The sequence below is a fragment of the Macaca mulatta genome, chromosome 6 (assembly GCF_049350105.2).
Source record: "Macaca mulatta isolate MMU2019108-1 chromosome 6, T2T-MMU8v2.0, whole genome shotgun sequence".
Classification (NCBI taxonomy): Eukaryota; Metazoa; Chordata; class Mammalia; order Primates; family Cercopithecidae; genus Macaca; species Macaca mulatta.
The window spans coordinates 151,449,619-151,476,489 of record NC_133411.1 but is presented as its reverse complement, the minus strand read 5'-3'; the positions used below and the strand labels follow the sequence as shown (position 1 = coordinate 151,476,489).

General features: G+C 42.7%; 2 protein-coding genes and 1 long non-coding RNA gene across 44 annotated transcripts in view; 2 read left to right on the top strand and 1 right to left on the bottom strand.

Moving 5' to 3' along the window:
• The window catches only part of FGF1 (fibroblast growth factor 1), a 110,816-nt gene extending 99,400 nt beyond the window's left edge, over positions 1–11,416 (top strand). For 21 of the 35 annotated variants that reach the window (XM_028849200.2, XM_078004060.1, XM_028849199.2 and 18 more), the window contains 2 exon segments: positions 2,776–2,879; positions 8,132–11,416. In XM_028849200.2, coding sequence (XP_028705033.1) covers positions 2,776–2,879; positions 8,132–8,326 — 299 coding nt within the window. In that variant the 3' untranslated portion in view covers positions 8,327–11,416. 35 annotated transcript variants of the gene reach the window in all.
• Positions 1–26,871, bottom strand: part of ARHGAP26 (Rho GTPase activating protein 26) — an 840,200-nt gene that overhangs the window by 626,110 nt on the left and 187,219 nt on the right. For 6 of the 8 annotated variants that reach the window (XM_077937293.1, XM_077937300.1, XM_077937285.1 and 3 more), the window contains one exon: positions 23,535–23,646. The gene's annotated coding sequence lies outside the window, so the exon portion shown is untranslated. Of the gene's footprint in view, positions 1–16,783; positions 16,845–23,534; positions 23,647–26,871 lie in introns of all 8 variants that reach the window. The other 2 variants (XM_077937301.1, XM_077937297.1) reach the window with 1 other exon arrangement.
• LOC144329562 (uncharacterized) overlaps positions 13,994–26,871 on the top strand; it is a 200,078-nt gene continuing 187,200 nt past the window's right edge. Inside the window, exon 1 of the long non-coding RNA XR_013394922.1 lies at positions 13,994–14,640. This is a non-coding gene — a long non-coding RNA (uncharacterized LOC144329562). The remainder of the gene's footprint in view (positions 14,641–26,871) is intronic.

Here is a 26,871-nt window from a genome sequence, read left to right as displayed (position 1 = left end):
AAGCATTGCATGTGCAAAGATCCCAGGAAAACAGGGAAAGTTTGAAGTTTAATAGAAGCAGAAAGACAGAGCGAGCAAGTGGTGTGACTGAAGGCTCGAGAGCAGAGCCCACCTTACAGTGGAGGCCCACTGGCCTGTTCCCTCATGGCTACACTCTCAGAGCTAACTATTCCTAGGAGGACCTGTGAGAAAGTGCATCAGTGGCTTCCAGTTCCTTCCTGTGAATTAAATAAACTCCACTTGCCACAGGAAGCTAGAGGAAGTCCTGAGTCTCTATAGCAAAGACTTCTAAGGAAGGGAGAATTGCATCTTAGGTAAGAGTGATAAAACTATGTATCATCCTGGGGGTGAATCAGGAGATAAGGAAAGCAAAGAGAAATAAGAAAATACAGGCATATTAACAGAGAAGTGGTTAAACAATTATGGTATAGCTACATAATGGAACACAATTCAATTGGCAAGAAGAAAGAAGTTCACTCTTTCTGTACTGATGTAGAAAGATCTCCAATTAGTTAAGAAACAAAAAAAGCAAGGGCAGAACTGTGTGCTCAGTACATTACCATTAGTATGAGGTAGTATGTCTTTTGCAATATACGCATACAAGCTCTCTAGAACGGATACACACACAAGGTGTCTAGGAGGGGTTTCCTTGTTTCTGTATCCCCCAGGAGATGTGCACTCCAGAAGGGAGCTTTTCACTATCTCCTCTGCTATTTGGAAACGTGGAAGTATATTTCCTATTCAAAGAAACTAAATTAAAAATGAAAACAGGCCTGGATGCAGTGGCTCACGCCTGTAATCCCAGCACTTTGGGAGGCTGAGGCGGGCGGAGCACAAGGTCAGGAATTCGAGACCAGCCTGGCCAACATGGTGAAACCCCCGCCCCGTCTCTACTAAAAATACAAAAAAATTTAGCCAGGTGTGGTGGCGGGTGCCTGTAATCCCAGCTACTCAGGAGGCTGAGGCAGGAGAATTGCTTGAACCTGGGAGGCAGAGGTTGCAGTGAGCCAAGATCACGCCACTGCACTTCAGCCTGGGTGACAGAACAACATTCCATCTCAAAAGAAAAAAAAAAAAGAAAACAAAGAAAAGGCAATGAGGGGTCTAGATCTACCAACCAAAGCCCTGTGTGTTCCAGCCTCTCCTGCCCCTCGGCCTCTGCCAAGCTGAACCTCAGAGATGCCCCCTCATCCTCCTAGGGAACTACTGGGCAGCCACTGGTTCCTGGTCTAGATTTCACTCCTACTCGTAATGATGGTTCTGATGGTCTAGTGAACAAATAAATTATCCCGAAGAGTCTAGAATTAATTCCAATTCCCAAATGTGAACTATCAAAGCACCTCTCTCAAGAGGGCACCCGAGGGTGAATAAACAAGTTAATAATTATCAAATGAATACTGGATTCCAATTAAGTGTCCAGCACCTTGGGAGTGTCAATCAGTGTGAATGAGGAGAGTGTGACTCTGTAACTCACAGTCCTTTCCCTCCATCTCCAGGTTTCTCAATCTGGGTGCTGCTGACTCTCTGGGCTGGAAAATTCTTTGCTGTGGGGGCTGCCCTGTGCATTGTAGGATGTTAGCAGCATCTCCAGCCTCTACCCACCAGATGCCAGTAGCACCCACCCCCCTAGCTGTGACAACAGAAACTGTCTTCAGAGATTGCCAAATGTCCCCTTTGGAGCAAAATCACCCCCAGTTGAGAACCACTGTTCTCATCACTGCATTTCCAGGTAACAGCTTCATTCTCCCCACATCAGGAGCTGGCGATCACCCCTCTGCCTGTACCCCAGGTGGGTTGCCATAGAGGCTGAGGGATTGACGGAACCTTCATTGCGAGGGAGTTCCTTTAGTTTCGTATGTGGCAACCAGTCCTAACTCCCTGGGAACCTCTTCTGTCTCAGGGAAAGTAGCAATCTCAGATTTTATAAAATAACCATCTGTGGATAGAAGTCTCTCCCACAACTAGAAGGCCCAGACAATTAAAAGGCACCCCTGGCCGGGCGCGGTGGCTCAAGCCTGTAATCCCAGCACTTTGGGAGGCCGAGACGGGTGGATCACGAGGTCAGGAGATCGAGACCATCCTGTCTAACACAGTGAAACCCCGTCTCTACTAAAAAATACAAAAAAAAAAAAAAAAACAAAAAACAAAAACTAGCCGGGCGAGGTGGCGGGCGCCTGTAGTCCCAGCTACTGGGGAGGCTGAGGCAGGAGAATGGTGTAAACCCCGGAGGCGGAGCTTGCAGTGAGCCGAGATCCGGCCACTGCACTCCAGCCTGGGTGGCAGAGCGAGACTCTGTCTCAAAAAAAAAAAAAAAAAAAAAAGGCACCCCTGTGCAGGTTGATAACAAAAGCAGAACACACACAGGGTGGCCAGATCCCAGCCTATGGCACCCCAAGACTGCAGGGATGAGGGAGCCTGGGGGAGTGAATACCATTTCCTCCTGTGATTATTTTCCCACAGGTGACAGAAAGAAAGGAGCGAGGCACCGTGAAGGTGCACTCAGGGTCATTTTGTAACCAACAGGGTGGACAGGTAGGTGAGCCGGCCGGTGTCTCTCCTTCCTTTCCCAAGGACGTAATTCCCAATGGACAAGTTTATTTGGAAGGCAAAGAAAAAGAGACTGTATTTCTATGTTTTGATTAATCTGAGGCTCATCCCTGAGGGCTCTGCAAAATGAATGAGCAGAATTTTCCATGGCCAACTGTCCTGGCTGCCGGGTCCTATCGGCAAAAGCGTAGTGTTTATTTACTTTTGCTCGTGTTATTTTTATTCCAGTTCAGCTGCAGCTCAGTGCGGAAAGCGTGGGGGAGGTGTATATAAAGAGTACCGAGACTGGCCAGTACTTGGCCATGGACACCGACGGGCTTTTATACGGCTCAGTAAGTATGAAGCTGACATGCTTCCAGACGTGGCCAAGGTTTGAGGTTTCCAGAAATCTTGTTACAAGGAGTGAGGCAAACTATAAAGCAACAATTAGTCTCTGTTTGTTATTTTTTCCAGAAGGATTCCCACCCTCACCCTGCTTTATTTTAGACACAAACATAAAAGAGTTTCTTGTGGTATTCTCTCAAAACACTGAAATGTATTATCATATAAACACAGAGGAAAGATTGATTGATGTTTTGGTAACTCTTCAGTCACTCATTTTAGAATATCTAATCCCATTCCATTCATTCATTCATTCATTCATTCATTCCAAAAATGTTTTCTTTCTTTTTTTTTCTTTGAGACAGGGTCTGGCTCTGTCGCCCAGGCTGGAGTGCAGTGGTGCAATCATGGCTCACTGAAGCCTCGAACTCCTGGGCTCAAGCGATCCTCCCACCTCAGCCCCCCGAGTAGCTGGGACTACATATGAATACCACCATGCCCGGCTAACATTTTTATTTGTTGTAGAGACAAGGTCTTGCTATGTTGCTGAGGCTGGTCTCAAACTCCTGGGCTCAAGTGGCCTCGGCCTTCCAAAGTGCTGGGATTATAGGCCACCACACACAGCCCAAAAATGTTTCTTGAGTACCTAGGTACTATGTGCTATAGGGGTGTCTCTTATTGCTTTTTTCACAAATGGCTGAGCCTGGGCTTTTGTAGTTTATGTGTCATGCATAAAACTTTGAAAATAGCCCCTTTTATTCTGAAAGGATCACCTAAAAGGATAGAAAGCTTAATAACTTAATTCAACATTTATCAAATGTCTCCTGTGTCTAAGTGCCATGTCAGGTACTGAAAGGATGTGAGGATGAATGAACCGCATGGAGAGGCGTAGTCTAATTGTTTCTTCAGTAGCTAAAATCCTCCATGTTCCCTGCCCTCTCCCTATCATAGCTAATGCTTTATACAGGTTTGACCGTGTATAGGTAGGTCTTTATGGGAAAGGAATAGAAATAGAGGCAATGTGATTTTGCCCCTATTGGTATCTCTGTGACCGGAGTTAACTGGAGAGACAGCTTAAACCAATGACTGAAGGTTTTGAAGTTATTTCTAGATTTTAATGATCCCTCCTCTGTATCCTAACAATTGATAAACTAAGGCTTGGCTGTAATTCTTAGCCCAATCCATACCCTTTTCCTCCCTTGTATGAAGATGTCTTCAAAAAGACAGCCAGTAGGGGGAATTTTAGTCTGGAGCTTTACCTTATATCAAATTGCCAAGTGACAGAGGGCACAGGAAACCCTCTCTTGAAGTTGTCATCTCAGCCAAGGGTGCAGATGTGAACACAGTTTCGTTTCATCTCACTGCCCACTAGGGATCAGGAGATGAAATCATCAGGGTAATAGGCAACGTCTAAAACGCTATGTGCTCAGTACAGATCACCTGGGACGGCTTTAAGGGGTTTGGGAGTAGGCGTTTAAGGTAGTTCTTCCAGGTGGTAGCAAAATCAATCCATCAGCCAATCGTTCAGTCTCAGACTCATGATTGAATCACATGCCTCTGCCACTCTGGCAAGTCACTTACCCACTCTGAGCCTTGTCCAAAATGAGGACGGTCATGGATCATAACCGCCTCACACAGAGCGGACATGAGTTCAGTGGCGCAACACACGGAACGCGCCCATCAGAGTGGCTGGCACGTCACAGACCAGTGGTGGCTGTAAGACAAGTCAGCGTAGAAGCCCCTCGCCCTCACTGTATCTTAGGTTATGCCACAGTTTTATGGCTTTTCCCCCTTTAAATCAATTTTGATGTTTACTGTAACCTGCTTTCACTTATAGAAAAATATTGAGGGAGAACTCCCAGGATCTAACTTCCGATACGCTCCAGGCACCCCCTTCTCCCACCATAACCGTGGCCACCACTGCAATTCACCTGAAATATGATCTTAGTATATGACAGCTAAGAATGTTTGCATTTTCCCCATTGATAAAGAGAAGTTCTAAGATATCTCAAAGCTCTGCTTCATGCTCTTCACAAAATTTAGGCACTAATCCATCCTGATTCAAACTTGTGTGTGTGCAAAGGATATATATATTTTTTAAAGTTTGAAAGGCTATATATCAAAATATTGGGGGTGGAGAATGGGTGATTTTATAATATGTGAATAGCTTCCTGTATTTTCCAAATTTTTTTTACAGTAAGTATATGTCACCTATGTAACTTGGGGTGGGAGGGGAAACATGCTAAATATAAAAAAGAAGACAATTTAAACAATAGGCATGAATCAATAGTTAACCCACATGTCTTCGGCATTGTACCAAGTGCGTAACGAGTGCTGACAAATCCTGGTGGAGGGACGGAGCACCGCTGATCTGGCCTGCTGACTCAGCCTGTGACTCAGCTATTTTGTGTGTGTCAACTGCTCCAATGTAATAGAGACATCAGGTGGGGAATGTGGCCATCCTCACCTTCGTCACAGAACACAGGCCTGATGCCCACTATGAGGTGTCAGGGGTGAGTCCTCTCTACAAGGGAGTGGGCAACCCACATTGGTCCAAGCTGTCTACTTCCTTCTACCCCCAACAATGTGCATCAAACACGAATGTCTGGACCAAGTTCCTCTAGAGGCAGCAGAGTCATCCAATAAAATATATTTATATCTCATCTTGTTCCAAAATGATCTAAAGTGTCTCACCCTGTTGTCATTTCACTAGATTATGAATGAATAAGAAGCAGGATACTTCCTGTTACACAATTCCTTACTAAGAAAGGCTGACTTTCCTGACTGCTTTGTATTATCTCAAGAATCAAATTAAACGCATTACTTAGCTGGTGAGCACCTATTATTTGCAAGGCTCTGTGTCTGGGGGTGGAGAGAAGACCAACAAGATTCCATCTCCTTCCTCACTAGGGTTTATAATCTAAAGAAACAAACATAGAGAACAATGAACAACATGATTGGAAACCGCCAGACAGTGATTGGAAATCACCAACCACAGTGGGTGAAGAGAGACTGCAGGGGTCACACGACTTGAAAAAGGCAAAGCAGGCCGGGCGCGGTGGCTCAAGCCTGTAATCCCAGCACTTTGGGAGGCCGAGATGAGTAGATCACGAGGTCAGGAGATCGAGACCATCCTGGCTAACACGGTGAAACCCCGTCTCTACTAAAAAATACAAAAAAAAAAAAAAACTAGCCAGGCAAGGTGGCGGGCGCCTGTAGTCCCAGCTACTCGGGAGGCTGAGGCAGGAGAATGGCGTAAACCCGGGAGGCAGAGCTTGCAGTGAGCCGAGGTCCGGCCACTGCACTCCAGCCTGGGCGACAGAGCGAGACTCTGTCTCAAAAAAAAAAAAAGAAAAGGAAAAAGGCAAAGCAAAGTCAGATGTCTCAGTTCCCACCTTAAGTGTTTTAATATACCTGTTTTAGACCCAAATGCAATAAATATATTCTAAGATCTTGACGAATAGAAAGTTCAAAAACTGAGTTGCCCCTCCACCAACAGATTAACTACAAGTAAGCAAAATAGTGGTTGCTGGGTTTTTTTTCAAGTAACTGCACTCTTTAATATGTTGTGGCTGATTTTCAACTTAATAAATGTACAGCTGCACTAGATTCTACTGTACGGATATTCTTTTATCCACTTAACCAATCACCTTTCCATGGACATATAGGTTACTCCTAATCGCTTGCCCCTAAAACCATTGGTTCAGAGACCATCCTCAAAAATACACCTGTACGCTTACTCAGCCATCTCCTAGGGGTAGATTCCTAGAAGTGAAAGTGCTGAGTCAAAGGTAATACATCTTGTAAATTTTGATACATATTGCTAAACTGTCTTCAGAAAGTTGCCACTAATTTTTCTCGCCAACTGTACGTGGCAGTGCCTAGTTCCCACATTCTAAGTCTTGCAAATTTTTTTTATCTTTGTGCAAATGTTTTTTTTAATCTTTGCACATAGGATAGCTAACATATGATACATAATTTTTAATTTGCATTTTTCTCATTAGGAATATTGAATGTTTTCATAGATATGTTGTTCATTTTTAAAACATCAAATAAAACATGACATTTTGATGATATCATAAGTATATATCCATATAGCCTTATCTAGTCTGTATGTACATAAAGAGATGTAGGGGAGGATGCTCATCAGCGATTAACAGTTGCCTATATCTGGGTGGTGGGTTTTGGGATAGTTTTTTTTTTACAAAGTAAAGGTATGTTTTTAAAAGTACAATTCTTCTTGTAAGTAGCATTTTTATTACCCTTTAGAGACAGGGTCTCGCTGTGTCACCCAGACTAGAGTGCAATGGTACAATCATAGCTCAGTACAGCCTCAAACTCCTGGGGTCGAGCAATCCTCCTACCTCAGCCTCCTAAGTAGCTAGGAGGACAGGCACACACCATGGCATCTAGCTAATTTAAAAAAAAATTTTTTTTTGTAGAGAATGGGTCTTGCTATGTTGCCCAGACTGGCCTCAAATTCCTGGGCTCAAGCAATCCTCCTGCTTCAGCCTCCCAAAGTAGTGTGATTACAGGCATGAGCCACTGTGCCTGGCCACAAGTAGCATCTATTTATAAGATTCTTTTTATAAGTAGCAAAAAATAAAGCTATTTTCATTTAAAAAAACATTTACATTCTAGGATATGTTTCATGCTTAGGATAAATTTTGCACAAGCATATCATCATAACAATACACAGGCAAAATCCTGACATTGCTAGTGAAAATCACCAGGATAAAAAGGCATTTTAGCAGCTTTGTATTTATTCTTTAAGTCTAGTCTTCAAGTTAAAACAACAACAACAACAAACCCACTACATCACAGTCTGGTTTTTACTTATTTTGAATGTTTTTCCATGGTCATGCCTGTGTGCCAGGCCACTACAGAGATGAAAGATCCAGCCCTGCCCTCAAGGTACTTATAGTCAAGCAGGATGTCCCCATGGGAGATTCTAGAGTCCTGAGGACTCTTAGAAGTGCTCTTATCAGTCGCATCTTTATTACTTTAAAATGGATTTTAAATGGAAAGGGAGTTTACAATAACAGCAAATGCATACTGAAGGCTCTTTAGTGCCAGGTGCTGTTCTAAGTCCTTAAGACTACCCTGTGAAATAAGTTCCACCATGACCCCAATTTTCCTGAAGAGGAGACTGAGGCAGGGAGAGCTTTAGTATTTTGCCCATTGTCACACAGCTAGTAAATGGGGACTCCCATGTGAAACCACTCACTAATTGTCCTACTCTCTTTTGGTTTTATCTTTTTAGCAGACACCAAATGAGGAATGTTTGTTCCTGGAAAGGCTGGAGGAGAACCATTACAACACCTATACATCCAAGAAGCACGCAGAGAAGAATTGGTTTGTTGGCCTCAAGAAGAATGGAAGCTGCAAACGTGGTCCTCGGACTCACTATGGCCAGAAAGCAATCTTGTTTCTTCCCCTGCCAGTCTCTTCTGATTAAAGAGATCTGTTCTGGGTGTTGACCACTCCAGAGAAGCTTTGAGGGGTCCTCACCTGGTTGAACCAAAAATGTTCCCTTGACCATTGGCTGCGCTAACCCCTAGCCCACAGAGCCTGAATTTATAAGCAACTTGCTTCTAAATGCCCAGTTCACTTCCTTGCAGAGCCCTTTACCCGTGCGCAGTTTAGAACAGAGGGACCAAATTGCTTCTAGGGGTCAACTGGCTGGCCAGTCTGGGTCTGGGTTTGGATCTCCCATTGCCTCTTGCAGGCTGAGTCCCTCAATGCAAAGGCGGGGCCAAATGAAGTGTGTTAAGGGGTCTGCTGAGTCATTAGTAACTGCACACTATTTCCCTCTACTGAGTAAACCCTGTCTGTGATTCCCCCAAACATCTGGCATGGCTCCCTTTGTCCTTTCTATGCCCTGCAAATATTAGCAAAGAAGCTTCATGCCAGGTTAGGAAGGCAGCATTCCATGACCAGAAACAGGGACAAAGAAATCCCCCCTTCAGAACAGAGGGATTTAAAATGGAAAAGAGAGATTGGATTTTTGGATTGGATAACTTAGAAGGATGACATCTCCATGAAGAATACATGAAGAAAGGGAGGCCCAGTGGCAGGAAGGCAGAATAAATCCTTGGGAGTCATTAGCATGCTTTGACCTTCCCAGGGTTACTCAGCAGCAGAGAGCCCTGGGTAACTACAGGTGGAGAGCACTAGAAGTGGTTTCTTGGTAACAAGCAAGGACATCAGAGCTGGGAAATTCATGTGGATCTGGGGACTGAGTGTGGGAGTGACGAGAAAGAAAGGGAAACTGTCTCAGGGGATATCATAAAAAGAGGATGATTTCAGAAGGAGAAGGAAAGAGAAAGTAATGCCACACATTGTGCTTGGCCCCTGGTAAGCAGAGGCTTTGGGGTCCTAGCCCAGTGCTTCTCCAACACCAGAGTGCTTGCAGATCATCTGGGGACCTGGTTTGAAGGGAGATTCAGATTCAGTGGGTTGGGGGCAGAGTTTCTGCAGTTCCATCCAGCCCCCAGGTGCAGGTGCTGACGATACTGCTGCCTTACCTGCCATATGTAAAGGAGCAGGGTCCTGGTCCTAAAGAGCGTTATTCAGCTGAAGGTGGTTCAACTCGCCGAACCTCACCTGACCTCAACTCACCCTTAAAAACGCACACCTCATGAGTCTACCTGAGCAGTCAGGCAGCACTGGCAGTAGTTATACCTGTACTAAGGAACATGATTTTAAGATGCTTTGGCCCAATGCCTATAAAATGCCCCTTTCAAAGATACACAAAAACATACTTCAAAAATGTTAAACGCTCACCAACAGCTTTCCCAAGAGACCGTTTGTATTACCATTACTTGTATAAATACGCTTCCTTCTTAAACTTGACCCAAGTGGCTAGCAAATTAGAAACACCATTCATCTCTAACATATGATACTGATGCCATGTAAAGGCCTTTAATAAGCCATTGAAATTTACTGTGAGACTGTATGTTTTAATTACATTTAAAAATATATAGCTTGAAAGCAGTTAAACTGATTAGTATTCAGGCACTGAGAATGATAGTAATAGGATACAATGTACAAGCTACTCAATTATCTGATACTTACATTTACCTATAAAATGAGATTTTTGTTTTCCACTGTGCTATTACAAATTTTCTTTTCAAAGTAGGAACTCTTGAGCAATGATAATTGTGAATAAAAATTGATGAGAGTGTTAGCTCATGTTTCATATGAAATTGAAGTAATTGTTAACTAAAAACAATTCCTTAATAACTGAACTGTCATATTTAGAATGGAAGGAAAATGACAATTTGTTCAAAGCATAGTGCAATTGAAGAATTGACCTAAGTAAGTTGACATTATGGTTAATAATAGTATTTTAGATTTGGGCAGCAAAATGATTTCATAACATTTTTGTTTTTGTTACTTGGATAAGATCAATCTGTTTTATTTTAGTAAATCTTTGCAGGCAAGTTAGAGAAAAAGCAGTGTGGCTTAACGTCTCTTTAGTATGAAGATTTGACCAGAAAAACATACCCAGAGAGGAAATCTAAGATAATTATAATGGTCCATACTTTTTATTGTATGAATCAAACTCAAGCATAACATTGGCCAAGGAAAATTAAATGCCATTGCTAACATGTGAAATGGAAGTCTGTGATTTCAGAGATGCAAAGCATTATAGTAAAAACACCAATGTGACCTCGACCACCTCAACCCAGATACCATTCATATATCTGTTCAATGACTATTAAGTTGCCTACTTTGTGCTAGGCACTGTACTGGATACTGGGGACCTTGTCTGTCTGGTTTGCTGCTGTATCTTCTCCTAGGGCATTATATTTATGATGAAAGATGCTGTGGATTCAATTCTTTCAGTCAAGAATAAACGCAGACTTTGTAGGTTCCTGCTGAATAAACAGCAAATCCCAGAAACCCAGATTTTGGAAGAATCAGCAACCCCCACCATAAAATAAACCCCTATCAAAATGTCAGAGGACATGGCAAAGTAAACTTAGCATTTTCAACTTTAGAACCGTGTCAGCTTCAGGGGGACTGCTTTCAAATCAGCCAAAGAGCCTGTCAGATCTAGAAGGAAGAGGTTGGTAGTTCCCTGCTCTGTTTTGAACATGCTCTAGTTCATTAACCTGGGGGCATTCCCATTGCTGTCTTAAGTAAGTCTCATAGCCAGCTCCCGTCATGTGAATTCATTTTCGGGCCAGCTCTGAACAAAGCATCATGAACATGTGTGCCTTTGGTTGTTTGCAATGTGATGGTGGTAGAGGTAGCTACTGGTTTCCTTGGAAAGAATGATAAGAAAGATTCCTATGGCCAACAGTGTGTATGAACAAAAAACTGATTGGAGCATCAGCTGTTACTGAAGGTCCTTGCTTTATGTCAGAGGCAACGGAACCCAAGTCTCCAAGTCCTCAGCCTTGAGTGTACTGCTGACAACTAAACTCACAGGCTGCAAAGCAGACCTCTGATGAAGACGCCTGTCATTTCATATCACTGTCTTTTTGTGTATCATAGTCTGCACCTTACAAATATTAATAAATGTTCCAATAACAGGTGATAATGTCTCTGAGTTTCTGAGCATCCTGTTGCCTCATCTTTCTATCAAAGGACTTCCCTGGCATCCCTGAGGTGTGGCTGCTTAGTTTTCTATACTTACCTTGTTACCAGATGTCAGACTTTAAAAGCTAACAGGGAATGTGAAGGTAGAAACATTTTTCAATGTGTTTGGAAACAGAAGGCAGTATGGGTGATCTCCTACATTTCTGTTAGGGTAATATACATATACAGGAAATCTGCCTCCTGAGGAGTCAGGCACCACAAATAACTCAGGTGAAACTTTTTCTTCTTAACATAAACCATGTAAAATTATGCTACTATTGTTGAGGTGACTGGCGGTGCTTAGGCAAAGATATGATATGACCTGAAAACAACAACAACAAAAACCATTTAAGGACTTACTTACAATTTTAAGTCAATGGCAAGAGGGTGGATCTCTTCATCTTAAGAAGAGATCCACCTGATGTGGAGCCGTAGATGTGCTTCTCAGATTTTCTAAATTATCATTCTGAGCAGTATTTCCTTAAATAAACCTCTGGATCTTATGACATCCTTAGGAGGAAGTATGCTGCTGCCTAGCACAGCATATGGAATCACACACACACATGCACACGCATCGTCTAAGGAAAAAGGTGGACAGTGTGTGCTCACTCTACTAATTACATACTACAATATTGATATATCACACTCAATCCCTTCTTTCCCTTCTAAAGTTGCATAAAGCAATGTTTTCTACTTTTTGGATCTTGTTCCACCATAAGAACTACATTTTCCATTACAACCTGGCACATACATACTGTTATACATATACACCACTGAAACAAAAATTTCACAAAACTAGATGAGAGGCACTTTGATTTTGCTGTTACATTCCACTAAAACACACTGGTCAAACATCATTTAACTTGGTTCACAACATTCATGGGTCACAACTGCAGTTTGAAAAACACTGACTTAAAGCAACTGTTCTTCCCAAAGATGGTGAGACCCAATGAGTATCTTGTGTTAAGGCTTTAGTGTTTTCAAAGACACAGTTTGTTCTTGAGTAAACAAGACAAGAGGACATCCTGTTACCCAGGAACCATCTGTTTTGAAGGCTCTGTTAATTCTTTTAGCCTGATTTGCTGCTAATCATGTAAAATGAATGTAATGGAACAGATTCCATGGGCGCCCACTGCTGCCTCCAAGGCTGGTCTAGCAGATTTTTCTGCTCTTGGAAGCCCTGGAGACTTTGACCCCTTCCCCATCCTTTGGAATTCTCATCACGTTGGGTCTTGAGGTCATTCCCTCCCTAACTCCCACAGTCTTCACTTCATTCCTCTCTGTTGCCTCCCCAACCCCCAACAATTCCTAGTTCTTAACCACTTCTAATAAAAACATAAAAAGCAGATTGAACCAAGAAAAGGCTATAACCTGGGGCCTCTATGCAGCTTCCCCAGCTACTATCACTTTCTGGAAATGATCCTCTCTCACCTCTTACCTACCTTTTAAAAAGTATGCCATTCCTGGCTCAGTCCTAAGCTAAACACCATTGCTGCTGGAATGCAGCTTATACAGGGATCTGCATTTTCCATCTCGGCTGAACCAACTCAACAAAGTAATTCTATGTCTTAAATATTTGGTGGGGTGCGGGTGGCTGAGAATGGACCTCCTGTCAGTGAACTTGACCACAAAGAGAAAAATACAAATATAGTCTTCACTTTTCATATTTATCTGAGTGATGTCCTATTCATCATGGGATGGGAAGGGAGGAGGAATCTCCAATCCTAAGCACTTTTGGGTTGTTATATTAGCTAGTATGGTAGTAGTAGCTCATCAAACAAAAATGTGCTGTCAACTACACTTCCACAAATTAACAAAAAATATTTTTAGAAGCATTAGTGACAATGTGGAAATATTTAAGCCCAACTGAGCAGCAGGACTTATATGTTCTCCATTTCAAAATGACTAGGGATGACTTGTTTGATGACTGTTAAAACTGAAATAATGGCTAATAAAAAGTGGCACCCCCTCCCTCCTTCGAATCCACTCCCTAAAGCTGTCTTCCACCTCCAGGAAAAAACTCCTCTTGCCATTGTACATAAATGTACACTAAAATCGACTCAGAACTCAGAGCTTCAGGTTTGGAGATCTGACACTACGGACTCCAGACCCTAGTGATTCAACTACCATTCTCTCAAGTTACAAGGGAAATGTACTAAATGACTATTGGAATCTTTCTGCAACGTTGGACCCACTTTGTGGTTGACATATTGACCATGACATACTACACTGTTAGCTTTCCACCCTAGTTATAAAATTAAAAAGAGAAACCAGGTCACACACAGCCCGAAGCCAGAGGGTGGGTTTGCTTTATAAAATGCACATATTGTAGGACCTAGCTTTGGGGTCTTCTGATGCTTCTGAGAATGTTTGTGATGTGGGAAGGAGATATTTCCCAAATTGCTTCCTTCCTTCTTAGCTCCCCACTGTCACGCAGGCTATATTTACACATTCAGCAGCTAAACATTGGTGTCTGTTTCATTACATAAACAAGGAAAACCTCACATGTCCTTGATGTGCTTTTCTATCAGCCTTAACGAAGGGTTGGGCACTCCCTGTTTGGAACTGTGTTCAATTTAAGGATTTGGTTCACTTGGCCAAAGTGTTCGGGGATAGAGATGTAAATAGTCAATTTGTGCCAATTGTCACAGAGACACACTTCACTGTGATTTTTACATTTCATGTTTTCTTAGGAAATAATTTTTTTTAGTCTGACCCATAGATCATAAGAATAAGAAGTTGGATTATTTTCGAATATGCCTTATTCTCCAAAACAAGTTGTAGGAACGTATTATATACTAACTTGTATATAATTTGCATGGATTAGAAAACAAGACTGTTCAGAGCCTGGGAATATCAACTGTATTAAGAGTTTAGCCACTTCCTGTGGAAATGAATAGTAAAATCTATTGCATTCTCAAAATAGAACACCTGCATGAGGGACCGTGCTATTGAAACAGGAAATGGTACAAGTTTTAAGACTGGGCAGACTGTTTCTGCTAATACAGGACAAAATTGCAAATCCAAGATGGTTGTGCAGAAAGAGCACATGAGAGGGAAATACATTTCCATATCCTTGGTAACACTGAAATCTGCTGTATACTCAATTGAGGTAAAAAAGAGGTAGGCTTTTTTTTTTTTTTTTTTTTGAGACGGAGTCTTGTATCACCAGGCTGGAGTGCAGTGGCGCAATCTCGGCTCTCTGCAACCTCCGCCTCCAGGATTGCAAGTGATTATCCTGCCTCAGCCTCCCAAGTAGCTGGGACTACCGGCACCCGCCACCACACCCAGTTAATTTTTGTATTTTTAGTAGAGACAGCATTTCACCGTGTTAGCCAGGATGGTCTCTATCTCTTGACCTCGTAATTCACCCGCTTCAGCCTCCCAAAGTGCTGGGATTACAGGCATGAGCCACTGTGCCTGGCCAAAAAGAGGTAAGTTTTATAGATTGCTTGAAAATGTATAAGAATTGCTTGAACCCAGTAGGTGGAGGTTGCAGTGAGCCAAGATCACACCACTGCACTCCAGCCTGTGCAACAGAGAAGAAAAGAAAAAAAAGAAAAGAGAAAACAGAAAACAGAAAAGAGAAAGAGAAAAGAAACGAGAAAGGAGAGAAGAAAAAAGAAAAGAGAGAAAGAGAGAAGAGAGAAAGAAAGAGAAAGAAGGAAGGAAGGAAAGAAAGAAAGAAAAGAGAGAAGAGACGAGGAGGGAGAAAGAAAGGAAATAAAGAAAAAAAGAAAAGAAAGAAAAAAGAAAAGAAGGAAGGAAAAGAAAGAAGGAAAGAAAGAAAGGAAAGGAAGGACAGGAAGGAGAGAAAGAAAAGAAAGAAAGAAAGAGAGAAAATGTATAACTCCAAAAAACTTCACTCTGTCACCCAGGCTAGAGGGCAGTGGCGTGATCTTGGCTCACTGCAACCTCCACCTCCTAGGTTCAAGTGATTCTCCTGCCTCGGCCTCCTGAGTAGCTGGGACTACAGACAAGTAGTATCACCATGCCTGGCTAATTTTTGTATTTTTAGTCAGGAATTTGCCATGTTGCCCAGGCTGGTCTTGAACTCCTGCAGTCAGGAGAGCCCGCCTCAGCCTCCCAAAGTGCTGGGATTACAAGTGTGAGCCACTATGCCCAGCCTATCCATTAACCATCTATTGTCTATATTAGTCAGGGTCCAGTCAGGAAACAGAAACCACACCAATCATTTGAACAGGGGGGACATTTTAATGGAAAGAATTGTTAACTAGTAAAAGGCATTAACTTTAAGAAGGGTAAGGAGATCTCTAGAGAACATTGGAATAGTAGGTGTAGGGAACAACTACTACCTTCCAAGCTGAGGAGAGTTATCAAGGAAGGAACTCACTTGAAAGAAGACATCCTCTCAAGATGAGATTCAGGCTGCATTCGAGATGTGGCCGTGGCCCACTGGATGGTGAAGAATTTCACCGAGGTGCTTCATTCCCACTAGAATGCTGGTGAAACTCTCTGGAAGTTTTGCTGGAGTGCCAGCAAAACTCGCCAAAAGGTGTGCACCAGCAGGTCTCCACAGGGAGCTGCCCAGTGGCCACTGCACCATAGGAGCAAGAAGAAACATAGGAGCAACAAGAAAAGTATAAGACCCCAGAGAAATGCCCCTTCTTCTGATAGTGTCCCCCCAGCGCCCTCTACTGACAAACGTTACTTCATATCAGCTGGTATAGAAATGTTTTCAGGGTTCAGCTTCAGTATAGCAAAACCATGCAAAGAGTAGAAGAGCAATAAACTGGTAACTGTCATAAACATGATTTAGATACTATGCTAGATACAGAGTATTCAAAGATGAAAAAAGGTGGTCCTTTCTCTGAAAAAACTTATTATAGTGGTAGAGAAAGTGCTAATTTTTTTGGCTTTATTTCCTTTAAAAAAAAAAATGATATCTTTCCAAGCCTTCTGAGATTCTCAGAAGAACACTAGGTGTGTTCAAGGTACTATCATTACATATTGTTAAGTCATTCCCTAATTTAAATTAGCACAAATCAACGTAAGGTACAGATACAGAAGAAGACAGCTTTGAAGTCAGACAGCCAGAGTTGGAATCTTGACTCCTCCACCTACTGACCTTGTAACTCTGGGCAAATTACTTAATCTGTCTGTGCCTCCATTTCGTTCTCTGTAAAATGAGGATACAAATAGTATCAACCTCACAGAGTTGTTGGGAAGATTAAATGAGAGGGGGGCATGCAAGTATTTTTAACATAATATCTAGCATATAGTAAGGATTAAATAAATATAAGCCATTATTTTTATAATAAATATAATCTTATATATTATATAATAAGATAGGACTAAAAATAACCTTTTAGAGGCCCCATTTAGGTTCCGAGTGATCAATTTCATGAATCCATATTTGGAGAGATCTTGTTCCACAGCAGTGCATATGAAAAAGATGAGAATCTTAGTTGACTCCAAGTTTAATAAGACCCAGATGATGATAATTCCCCTATTGTAGTTTCAGCTGGTCAGTCCACATGTGGACTATTATCCAGATAATATTCTGGATGCTGCATATTAAATAAACTTTGATAAATTTTAAAACAAAATTATGTAGAGAATAACAGATGACTATACAAAACAGAACATACAAACAAAAAACAGCTAAAGAAATGAGATTTGTTTAGTTAAGAGAAGATTTAAAAGATACCATAGCTCTCTTCAGCTAGTTCAAGGGTCATATTGTTCTTCTTGCTCTGGTCATCAAAATGAGTACAGGCATTCAGAACTTGAAGAGGAGTGCTTTTCAAGGCCAGGAGCGGTGGCTCAAGCCTGTAATCCCAGCACTTTGGGAGGCTGAGGCAGGCAGATCACAAGGTCAGGAGATCGAGACCATCCTGGCTAAAACGGTGAAACCCTGTCTCTACTAAAAATACAAAAAAAATTAGCCGGGCATTGTGGTGGGCACCTGTAGTCCCAGCTACTCAGGAGGCTGAGGCAGGTGAATGGCATGAACCCAGGAGGCGGAGCTTGCAGTGAGCTGAGATCGCGTCACTGCACTCCAGCTTGGGCAACAGAGCAAGGCGCCGTCTCAAAAAATAATAAATAAATAAATAAATAAAGTGCTTTTTGGTTCAATGTAAATTAAAAAACTTTCTAAGAACGAAAGCCATTCCAATCATGGTTGAAACACATTTACAGATAGTGACTGGCATCTGCCACTCAAATATTCATACAGAGGTCTTCATATAGAGCCTGGATAGACACCTGTGATAGACTCTTGTGATGTGTCACCCAGATCTCTCTTCAGAAATCACCCTCCCAGCCGCCGACAGTATTACCTGCAGACTGGCCTTAGCCATCAGCACCTTCAAGGATGGCCTTGATGAAGAAAGTTGTGTTACCCAAGGTCTTACCCCTCCCGAAGTGGTCTACACGGGCGTACAGGTGTATAATTCTTTTTGTTTGTTTGTTTTTAGAGACAGAGTGATTAGCCTGTTCTCACACTGCTAATAAAGACATACCCAAGACTGAGTAATTTATAAAGGAAAGAGGTTTAAATGACTCACAGTTCCACATGGTTGAGGAGGTCTCACAATCACGGTGGAAGGCAAATGAGGAGCAAAGTCATGTTTTACATGTCAGCCGGCAAGAGAGAGTATGTGCAGGGGAACTGCCCTTTATAAAACCATCAGATCTTGTGAGACTTATTCACTATCATGAGAACAGCACAGGAACGACCTGCCCCCATGATTCAATGACCTCCTATCGGGTCCCTCCCATGACACATGGGGATTATGGGAGTTACAATTCAAGATGAGATTTGGGTGGGGACACAGCCAAACCATATCATGGGCTGGTCTTGAACTCCTGGGCTTAGGCAATCCGCCTGCCTCGGCCTTCCGAAGTACTGGAATTACAGGCATGAGCCACTACACCCAGCCTAATTATTTAGACAGTTCTAAAGGATCATTCCAGCTTCAGAACTTCTCATAGGGTAAGCAGAGGCCTCTATTGGGAATGTCCCAACTTCTCCCTCTGCCCTATTTTGGTTCCTTTTCTTCCACAGGTGCTCTAAGAACACTCCGTAGTAAAGTTCCCATGTGCTAATCTGCATCTCAGAGTCTGCTTCCCAAGGAATCTATCCTGTGACAATACCTGCCCAGGATGCTATTGAACTGTTCTGAGTAGGGTAACAGGCATGGTCCCCTGCAGCCCTGTGACTGCCAAGTCTCTGGGCATCTGAAGCTGAACACTCTAAGTCTACAAATCTCCATCCTATCCCCTGCCTGCAATCTATATGGATGATTCTCAATAAAACCTTAACCTTCTTTCTAATCACCTATCCCAATGTTACTTGGGAGGGGCACTTGTTAAATCACTAGGTTTTTCATTCAATCACTTGTCCATCTTTCAACAAATATTTCTTAAGACCTAAATATGTACTAGGTCTGGTGGGTGCAAGGGTGCACAGAAAACCTCTTTCCTGGAGCTTACACTCTCATAAAGGGAGACAGATATTGATGAACACATCATTTCTCAAATTTCAGCCATTTGCATACTGCTTCCAACATTTTTGCCATATAAACTATATGAATTAGAAGTACCATAATGGCCTCCCTTCATCCCCTGTCACCCCTTGCTTTCTATACTTGAGCCTCACTGGCATCATGCTTCTTCCTGCCACAGGGCCTTGGCACATGCTGCTGCCTCTATCTGGAGTGTTCTTCACAAGCCTTGCCATATCTCTTTAACTAGTCAACTCTTACTCTTCCTTCAGATAGCAGCTCACTTCCTGGGGGAAGCTCTTAAGTGAAATGAAGTGAAGTTGCCTAAGCCCAGGAGTTCAAGACCAGCCCATGATATGGTGTGGCTGTGTCCCCATCCAAATCTCATCTTGAATTGTAACTCCCATAACCCCCATGTGTCATGGGAAGGACCCGATGGGAGGTAATTGAATCATGGGGGGAGAATGAAGTCTGATTATGGTACTTCTAATTCATATAGTTTATGTAAGATGGATTCTTTTATCTACTTTAAGGCCCATTGTATGCAAAAACACTTATAAAAGTATAAGTATTCACTACTAGTAGTACTATATAGATATTTCTTCTAATACACATTAACATAAACAATAACTTTAACGTCATAAAAGGACATCCACATATCATCTGTCCCGTCATACATATACCACACTTTAGGAAGTAATTTACCCAAGGAATCACACAGAGAAATGTAAAATTGCAACTGTCACAGCTGCTTGCAAAGAAATATCCAGTATCCTCAGACCATATAAGAAGGGGATTTCACTTCATTTCACTTAAGAGCTTCCCCCAGGAAGTGAGCTGCTATCTGAAGGAAGAGTAAGAGTTGACTAGTTAAAGAGATATGGCAAGGCTTGTGAAGAACACTCCAGACAGAGGCAGCAGCATGTGCCAAGGCCCTGTGGCAGGAAGAAGCATGATGCCAGTGAGGCTCAAGTATAGAAAGCAAGGGGTGGCAGGGGATGAAGGGAGGCCGGCCAGGGAGGTAGAAGCCAGTGATAGAAGAGGGAAGCTGGTGGACTCCATTCTCCACCATCTGCAGACAACCACGTAGAAGCCACATATACACGATCATCCTCTCTCCCCACACAGCTGAATTATAACACTTCCTTAGACCCTCTGCCAAAGGACACAAATAATCAGTATCAACTTGCATGTATCTGGCCTGGACTCAAATCTGAAACTCTGAAATTTATTTCAGACATGAAACTTTGGAAGCTGAAGTTGTATTTGCTAAATACTTAGATCTTTCATGGAGGCCTTTATTCATTCCATTCAGCAGGTGGAGTAGAGGAAAATGCTTTTTATTCCCAACATATTCCCTTAAACCCAAAAGGAAAAACAAAGTTTGCCAGCATAGCTGAGGTGGGAGTTAGAACAGGGAAGCAGTGATTCTGTTCTGTATCTTGAGTCTCATTCATATCGAAAACATGAAGTAATTAGCTTCTTATTGCTGTACTTCCAGAGATTCTGAATTTGATGTTTCTGTCCAAGTTTGGGTAGCTATGCTACTATTCAGTCCAAAAACAAATGAAGCAGCTTAAAAAGAATCACACAACTAAAAACCACATCTTTCACAAGCTACAAAAACAGAAGACAACTAGGAAACTTTTCAGAGATAGTGCCAGTTTCATGATTCAGGGACAGGAGAGGGGGAATTGGCTAGCTGGAGGCAATGTCTTAATCTGGGTATGAAAATAGATAATATACATATGTTTTTATAGATCTAAGGAGGAAAGCTCAACAGCTCACATTACTTTTCAGAAACTAGCTCCTTAGAGTCCTAAGGTCAAATAGTGATCCCATGGAAAAGACAAATAAACCAAAGGGAAATTAAAGTGAATAGAGACAAAATATTTTTGGTATTCCAGGTTCTATGAGAAACATGACTGATTCTTTATAATAACCACTCTGAATTGATCTCATTCCTTTTTCTAAAAGGCATGGGGCTAGGTGTGATGGCTCACACCTGTAATCCCAGCACTTAGGGAGGCCGAGGTAGGTGGATCATTTGAGGTCAGGAGTTCGAGACCAGCCAGGCTAACATGGGAGAAACCCCATCTCTACTAAAAATACAAAAATTAACCAGGCATGGTGGTGCATGCCTGTAATCCCAGCTATTCAGGAGGCTGAGGCACAAGAAGAACCTGGGAGGCAGAGGTTGCAGTGAGCTGAGATCGTGCCACTGCACTATAGCCTGGGTGACAGAGTGAGACTCTTGTCTCAGAAAAAATAAATAAATAAAGTTTAAAAGGCATGGACAGGAGATCTGCCTTCCTGACAACCAAACAATAAAGTACTTTCTGAATTCCTGGTTTGGAAGAAGGGATTGTAACAGACACCAGAGAATCCAGAGAACAAAAAACCGACACTATTAAGAGGTTCACACTCACAATTTGGCTGGTGAACGTGATATACGAACAAATCATTAGAATGTAACAGGAGAGCACTAAGAGGAATATGGACTGGATGCTACCAGAACACAGGTAGGAGGAAAAATTCTACTCAGGGGAGTTAGGGAAGACTTCCCAGAGGAGGAACGTTTCAGCTCTATCAGAAGTGACAAGCAGGCACTACGGTTTGTACGTTCGCATGTCCCCAAAATTCATGTGTTGAAACCGAATCACCAGTGTGATAGCGTTAGGAGGTAGGACCTTTGGGAGGACCTACCTCCTAAAGGAATTAGCACCAGTATAAAAGAGGCCTGCTGGAACTGCCTTGTCTCTTCCACTGTGAGGACAAAGCCAGAAGGAGCCATGAACCACTTTCTATCAACTAGAAAGTGGGTCCTTGCCAGACACCAAATCTGCTGGTGCCTTGATCTTGAGCTTCCCAGCTTCCAGAACTGTGAACAATAAATTTCTTACAAGCTATTCAGTCTGTGGTATGTTTTTACAGCACAGACAAAGACAGCAGGTGTCTACCAGGTGGGGAAGTAGGAAAAGGAAGCAGGACCATGGAGTCTCACCTCACTCATGGATTAGATACCAAAGAGTCGCGCACGAAAGGGAGCCACACGTGGTCAAAGTCACCCCCAACAAGCCTGCAGGGAGACGCATGTACCATCCTTGGGCCAATCCAACATGGCCGTTTCTTCCTCCCACATGGAAACAGATCACAGATCACTGCTTCTTCAGCTGGGCACTAGAGGAAGTCACTGACATGTGCTTGGGGGCTACATCCTATGAATATAGTGAATAATTAAGCACCATCATCACCCTTAGCCAAGAAGTGCTCCTGGAATGAGAGGCCCAGAAAACTGGGGCAACAGCAGACTCCCACCTCACCTCTCACTGCCCTGGGAGCACAAATGCAAGGAGTAGAAGGATGAGCAGATCACCCACACTATTAACTGCGACTTTTTCTTTTCTCTCTGCCAAGTAAAGTTTCTTTCCTGTGAGTTAACTATGTGTGTGTGACGTCACTTTCCTGCCAAGGAGAGGGCACAAGCTCTGGAGTCCTCTGATGCTACTACTGTATTTGTGATTTCCATAAGACTTGGTCTCCCTATCTCTAATACGGGGAGAACAGCATAAGCTTCTTCACTTGCTTGGCATGAGGATTCAGTGAACTAAGCCATGCAGATTGCATAGAAACACTGCAAGGCACAGGGAAAGTGGTCCATGAGTATTTACTATTACTGCTATTATTAGGACTCCAGTCAGAGGACACAGCACAGGTTTGGGCCCAAGTACAAGAACAGCAGGTTTAAAGGATGTTGAGCAGCACAACTTGCCAGAGGTGAAGCTGGTAAAGCAGGAAACTTACTTCACAAATCAGGAGAATTTGGGAAGGTTCTTTATTGCAGGACTAAGCTTCTACTCTGCCTTTGGGCAAGAAGAAACCAGTGGAGATTTGAAGCAGGTAAGTCATAACTTGACATTTTGATTAAACTGAGATAGCTCTAGCTGTACCGTGGGAGAGAAGGTGGGAAAATCAACCAGGAGGCTCCTGCAGGAGGTTAGTCTTGAGATAAGGAGAAAATAAATTGGCTGGGCGCAGTGACTCATGCCTGTAATCCCAGTGCTTTGGGAGGCCGAGGCAGGAGGATCTCTTGAGGCCAGGAGTTTGAGACCAGCCTGGCCAACATGGTGAAACCCCATCTCTACTAAAAATACACAAATTATCTGGGCGTGGTGGCACATGCCTATAATTCCAGCTACTCAGGAGGCTGAGGCATGAGAATCACTTGAACCCAGGAGGCAGAGGTTGCAGTGAGCTGAGATCATGCCCCTGCACTCCAGCCTGGGCAAAAGAACAAGACTCTATCTCAAAAAAAAGAAAGAAAGAAAATGAATTGACAATGATGATGCTGATAATGACAGTCTTGGCGTGGGTCCCCCAAAAACAGACCCTGAGACCATGACTTGGGTGCAGGTTGAGAGGAAAGTCCAAGAAGTACAAGTTGAGAGAGGAGAAAGGCAGACGTGGAAGGGAGAAGGGCCAAAAAAAGGCATATCCCTGAACAGGTGACTGCTGTAGAAAACTGGCCTCAATTCCAACGGGGGCGCTCTGAGGGACTGTGGAGGAAACACCTCAGAATTGCCCAGCAAGGGAAGCTGGGGTACTTACTCATTGACTTCCATCTTTCTCTGGTTGAGGGTTTCTACAGGAGGTGTAAATCCCAGGACTTCTGGGCTGCTCTTCTCTGGAATGACAAGCTCCTGGAGCACCTGAGGAAGTCCTTGGGGAGAGAAAGAGAGAGAGGTGGGCTTTGAGGTGGGAAGTTTGAGTTTGATTGGGAACTGTCCTTCAGGGCTGCATGTGAGCTCAGAAGTGGCTGACAGGATATGGGGAGTTGGAGAGGAGGAGGAGGAAGAAGAGTAATGGCAGCAGGCAACCTTTACTGGGTGTTTCCCATGGGCCAGGCATGGTGCTAAGCACTTAATATAAATACATTATCACAGTCTACCCTTACAGCTCTCAGGAGGTGATGATGCTCTTAGTATCTTCATCTTATGGATGGGGAAACTGAAGCACCAAGAGGTTATATGATATACCCAAAGTCACACAGCAAGTAAACGATGACACCCATACTTGAGCTCACGTATTCCGAGTCCAGGGTCCACACCTTCCGTCACTACTCTATACGGCCTCAGAGAGAATGGCAACATGCTGGGAAGAAGGGATAAATCTGAGAACAATTTAGGGTAGTACTGCCCGTAGAATTTTCTGTAATGATGGAAATGATATCTGTGCTGCACAGTATAGTAGTCATTAGCTACATGTGACTCTTGAGCACTTGGAAATGTGAATTGTGTGACTGAAGAATTAAAATTTGAATTTTATGTAATTTTAATTAATTTAAATTGAAATAGCAATGCATGGCTAGTGGCTACTGAACTGGACAATGAAAATTCAGGAGGTAGAATATCCTGACATGAAGAAGGTGACGATGACTTAGAACTTCACTAGCATGATGATGTTATACTGCATGGTGATGTGTGCCACAGTAAGTTACTAAGAGTATTTTAAAATCTGAAATTAGGGTGGGCATGGTGGCTCATGCCTGTAATTCCAGCACCTTGGGAGGCCGAGGCGGGAGGATTGTTTGAGCCCGGCAGTTTGAGACCAGCCTGGGCAATGTGGCAAAATCCCCTCTCTAAAAAAATACAAAACTTAACCAGGTGTGGTGGCACATGCCTATAGTCCCAGCTACTTGGGAGGCTAAGGTGGGAGGATCTGTTGAGCCTGGGAGGTTGAGGCTGCAGTGGGCTGGGATTGCACCACTGCACTCCAGCCTGGGTGACAGAGTGAGATCCTATCGCAAAACAAACAAAATCTTAAATTAATGAATTTTAAATTTTTTATTTTAAAATGTTATCAAATGAATGCAGATCCATAGTTTAAAAAGTCATATGGTTGTATAGGGTTTATAACAAAACGCAGCAGCCTCCCCTCCCGTTGCACCCACTTCCTGCTCCCAGAGGCAACTACTTTCATTTCCTCTAGATACTTCTTTTGATACCTTTGTATTTCTAAGTATCATGTTGACATTGTATTTCCTGATTTTTCTTCAATATTAAACAGTATCTATTGGCTTCATTATGGGAAATACGGATTTAGCTTCTTGCCCTATCCGCCAGCCAGATGTATACATAGACTCCACTGCATCCCAGTGCCATTTGCACTCTCCCTATGTAGCCACAGCACACCATTGGTTAGATCAACATTCAATGTTTACATAGTAAAACTATGTAACTGTTAGTTGCATAAAGACCACACAGATGATTGTGTTTCTTTTCTTACAGCAGTGTCTGGTTTTTATTGCCTCCATTTTCAACCTGCTTATCATTAATTCAGGCCCGGCGCGGTGACTTATGCCTGTAATCCCAGCACTTTGGGAGGCCGAGGCTGGAGGATCACAAGGTCAGGAGATCGAGACCATCCTGGCTGACATGGTGAAACCCCATCTCCACCAAAAACTCAAAAAATTAGCTGGGCATGGTGGCAGGCACCTGTAGTCCCAGCTACTCAGGAGGCTGAGGCAGGAGAACTGCTTGAACCCAGGAGGCGGAGGTTGCAGTCAGCTGAGGTCGCGCCACTGCATTCCAGCATGGAAAACAGAGCGAGACTCTGTCTCAAAAAAAAATAGTCATTAATTCAGGCCCAAACTTTCTGGTAAAACTCTATAAAGTCTCTTAGTACAGTCAACTACATTGCTTATCACTTCCACTTTTCATTGCAATATCCATTCTGAAGCCCTCCAATCTCTTTCTCCAATTCATGAGGCTGTTCTCGGGGCCTCCTGCAGGGCAGTCACCCTGTGGCTTCCCTCCACGATTTTCCTGGGATTCCTTATAACTCCCTCCTGTTTTAGACTGGCTGTTCTAGGATCCCACAGAATCTTCTTTCTTGATTTATTCTTCACCCACCTACCCATCTTTTAAAATATCCTTCAGTAGCTTTTTTATAAATGGTACATGGAAAGTCACTTTTTAAAAAGGGGCTTTGTCATGAAAATGTCTTCATTCTAGCCTTTTACTTTTGTGACAGTCTGGCTGGGTATGGAAATTTCAGTTGGAAATTATTCTCCCTCATAAACATGAAGACATTGTTCTTTTATCCCGTAAGAGTACTGAAATGAAAAAGTGTGATGTCATTCTGATTTCTGATCAATTACATGGCATGCCTTCTTTTCCTCTGGAAGTTTTCAGTATCTTCTTTGCCTCCAGTGTTTGAAATGTTTTACTAGTGAGCCTTAGTATGAATATTTTTATTCACTGTGTTGAGTTTGTGGTGGGCCCTTCCAATCTAGAAACGTATGTCCTTTGGTTCTAGGAAATTCTCTGGTACAACTTCTTAGATAATTGTCTCCTATCCATTTATTAAGTATCCCCTGCCAACCCAGCTCTACTGTTAGTAGAAGCTTGACTTCCTGATTTGATCCTTTAATATTCTTCTTTTTCTATCTCTCTCTTATTTTCCACCTTTTGGTGTTTTTTTGTCATATTCTCTGGAAGATTTCTTCCACTTGTTTTAAATTAAGGAAGAATTAAAAGATGCAATAATTAAATGAATGCTTAGTCTTTGACTGGAACTTGATTTGCAAAATACAACTATGAAAGACAATTTTGAAAAAATTGGAGGAATGTGAATATGAAATGGATATTAAATGATATTTTAAAATTATTAAGGATTTATTGAAGGATATTAGGGAATTATTATTAAGTTGTATAGTGGTTAATTTTATGTGTCAATGTGTCTAGGCCACAGTCCACCAATATTTGGTCAAGTATTATTCTAGATACTTCTGTAAAGGTATATGCTATGTAAGGTTAACACTCAATTAGACTTTGAGTAAAGCAGATTCTCCTCTATAACGCAGGTGGGCCTCATCCAATCAGCTGAAGGCCTGAATAGGAAAAAGACGGACCTCCCTTGAGGAGGAAGGAATTATGCCAGCAGA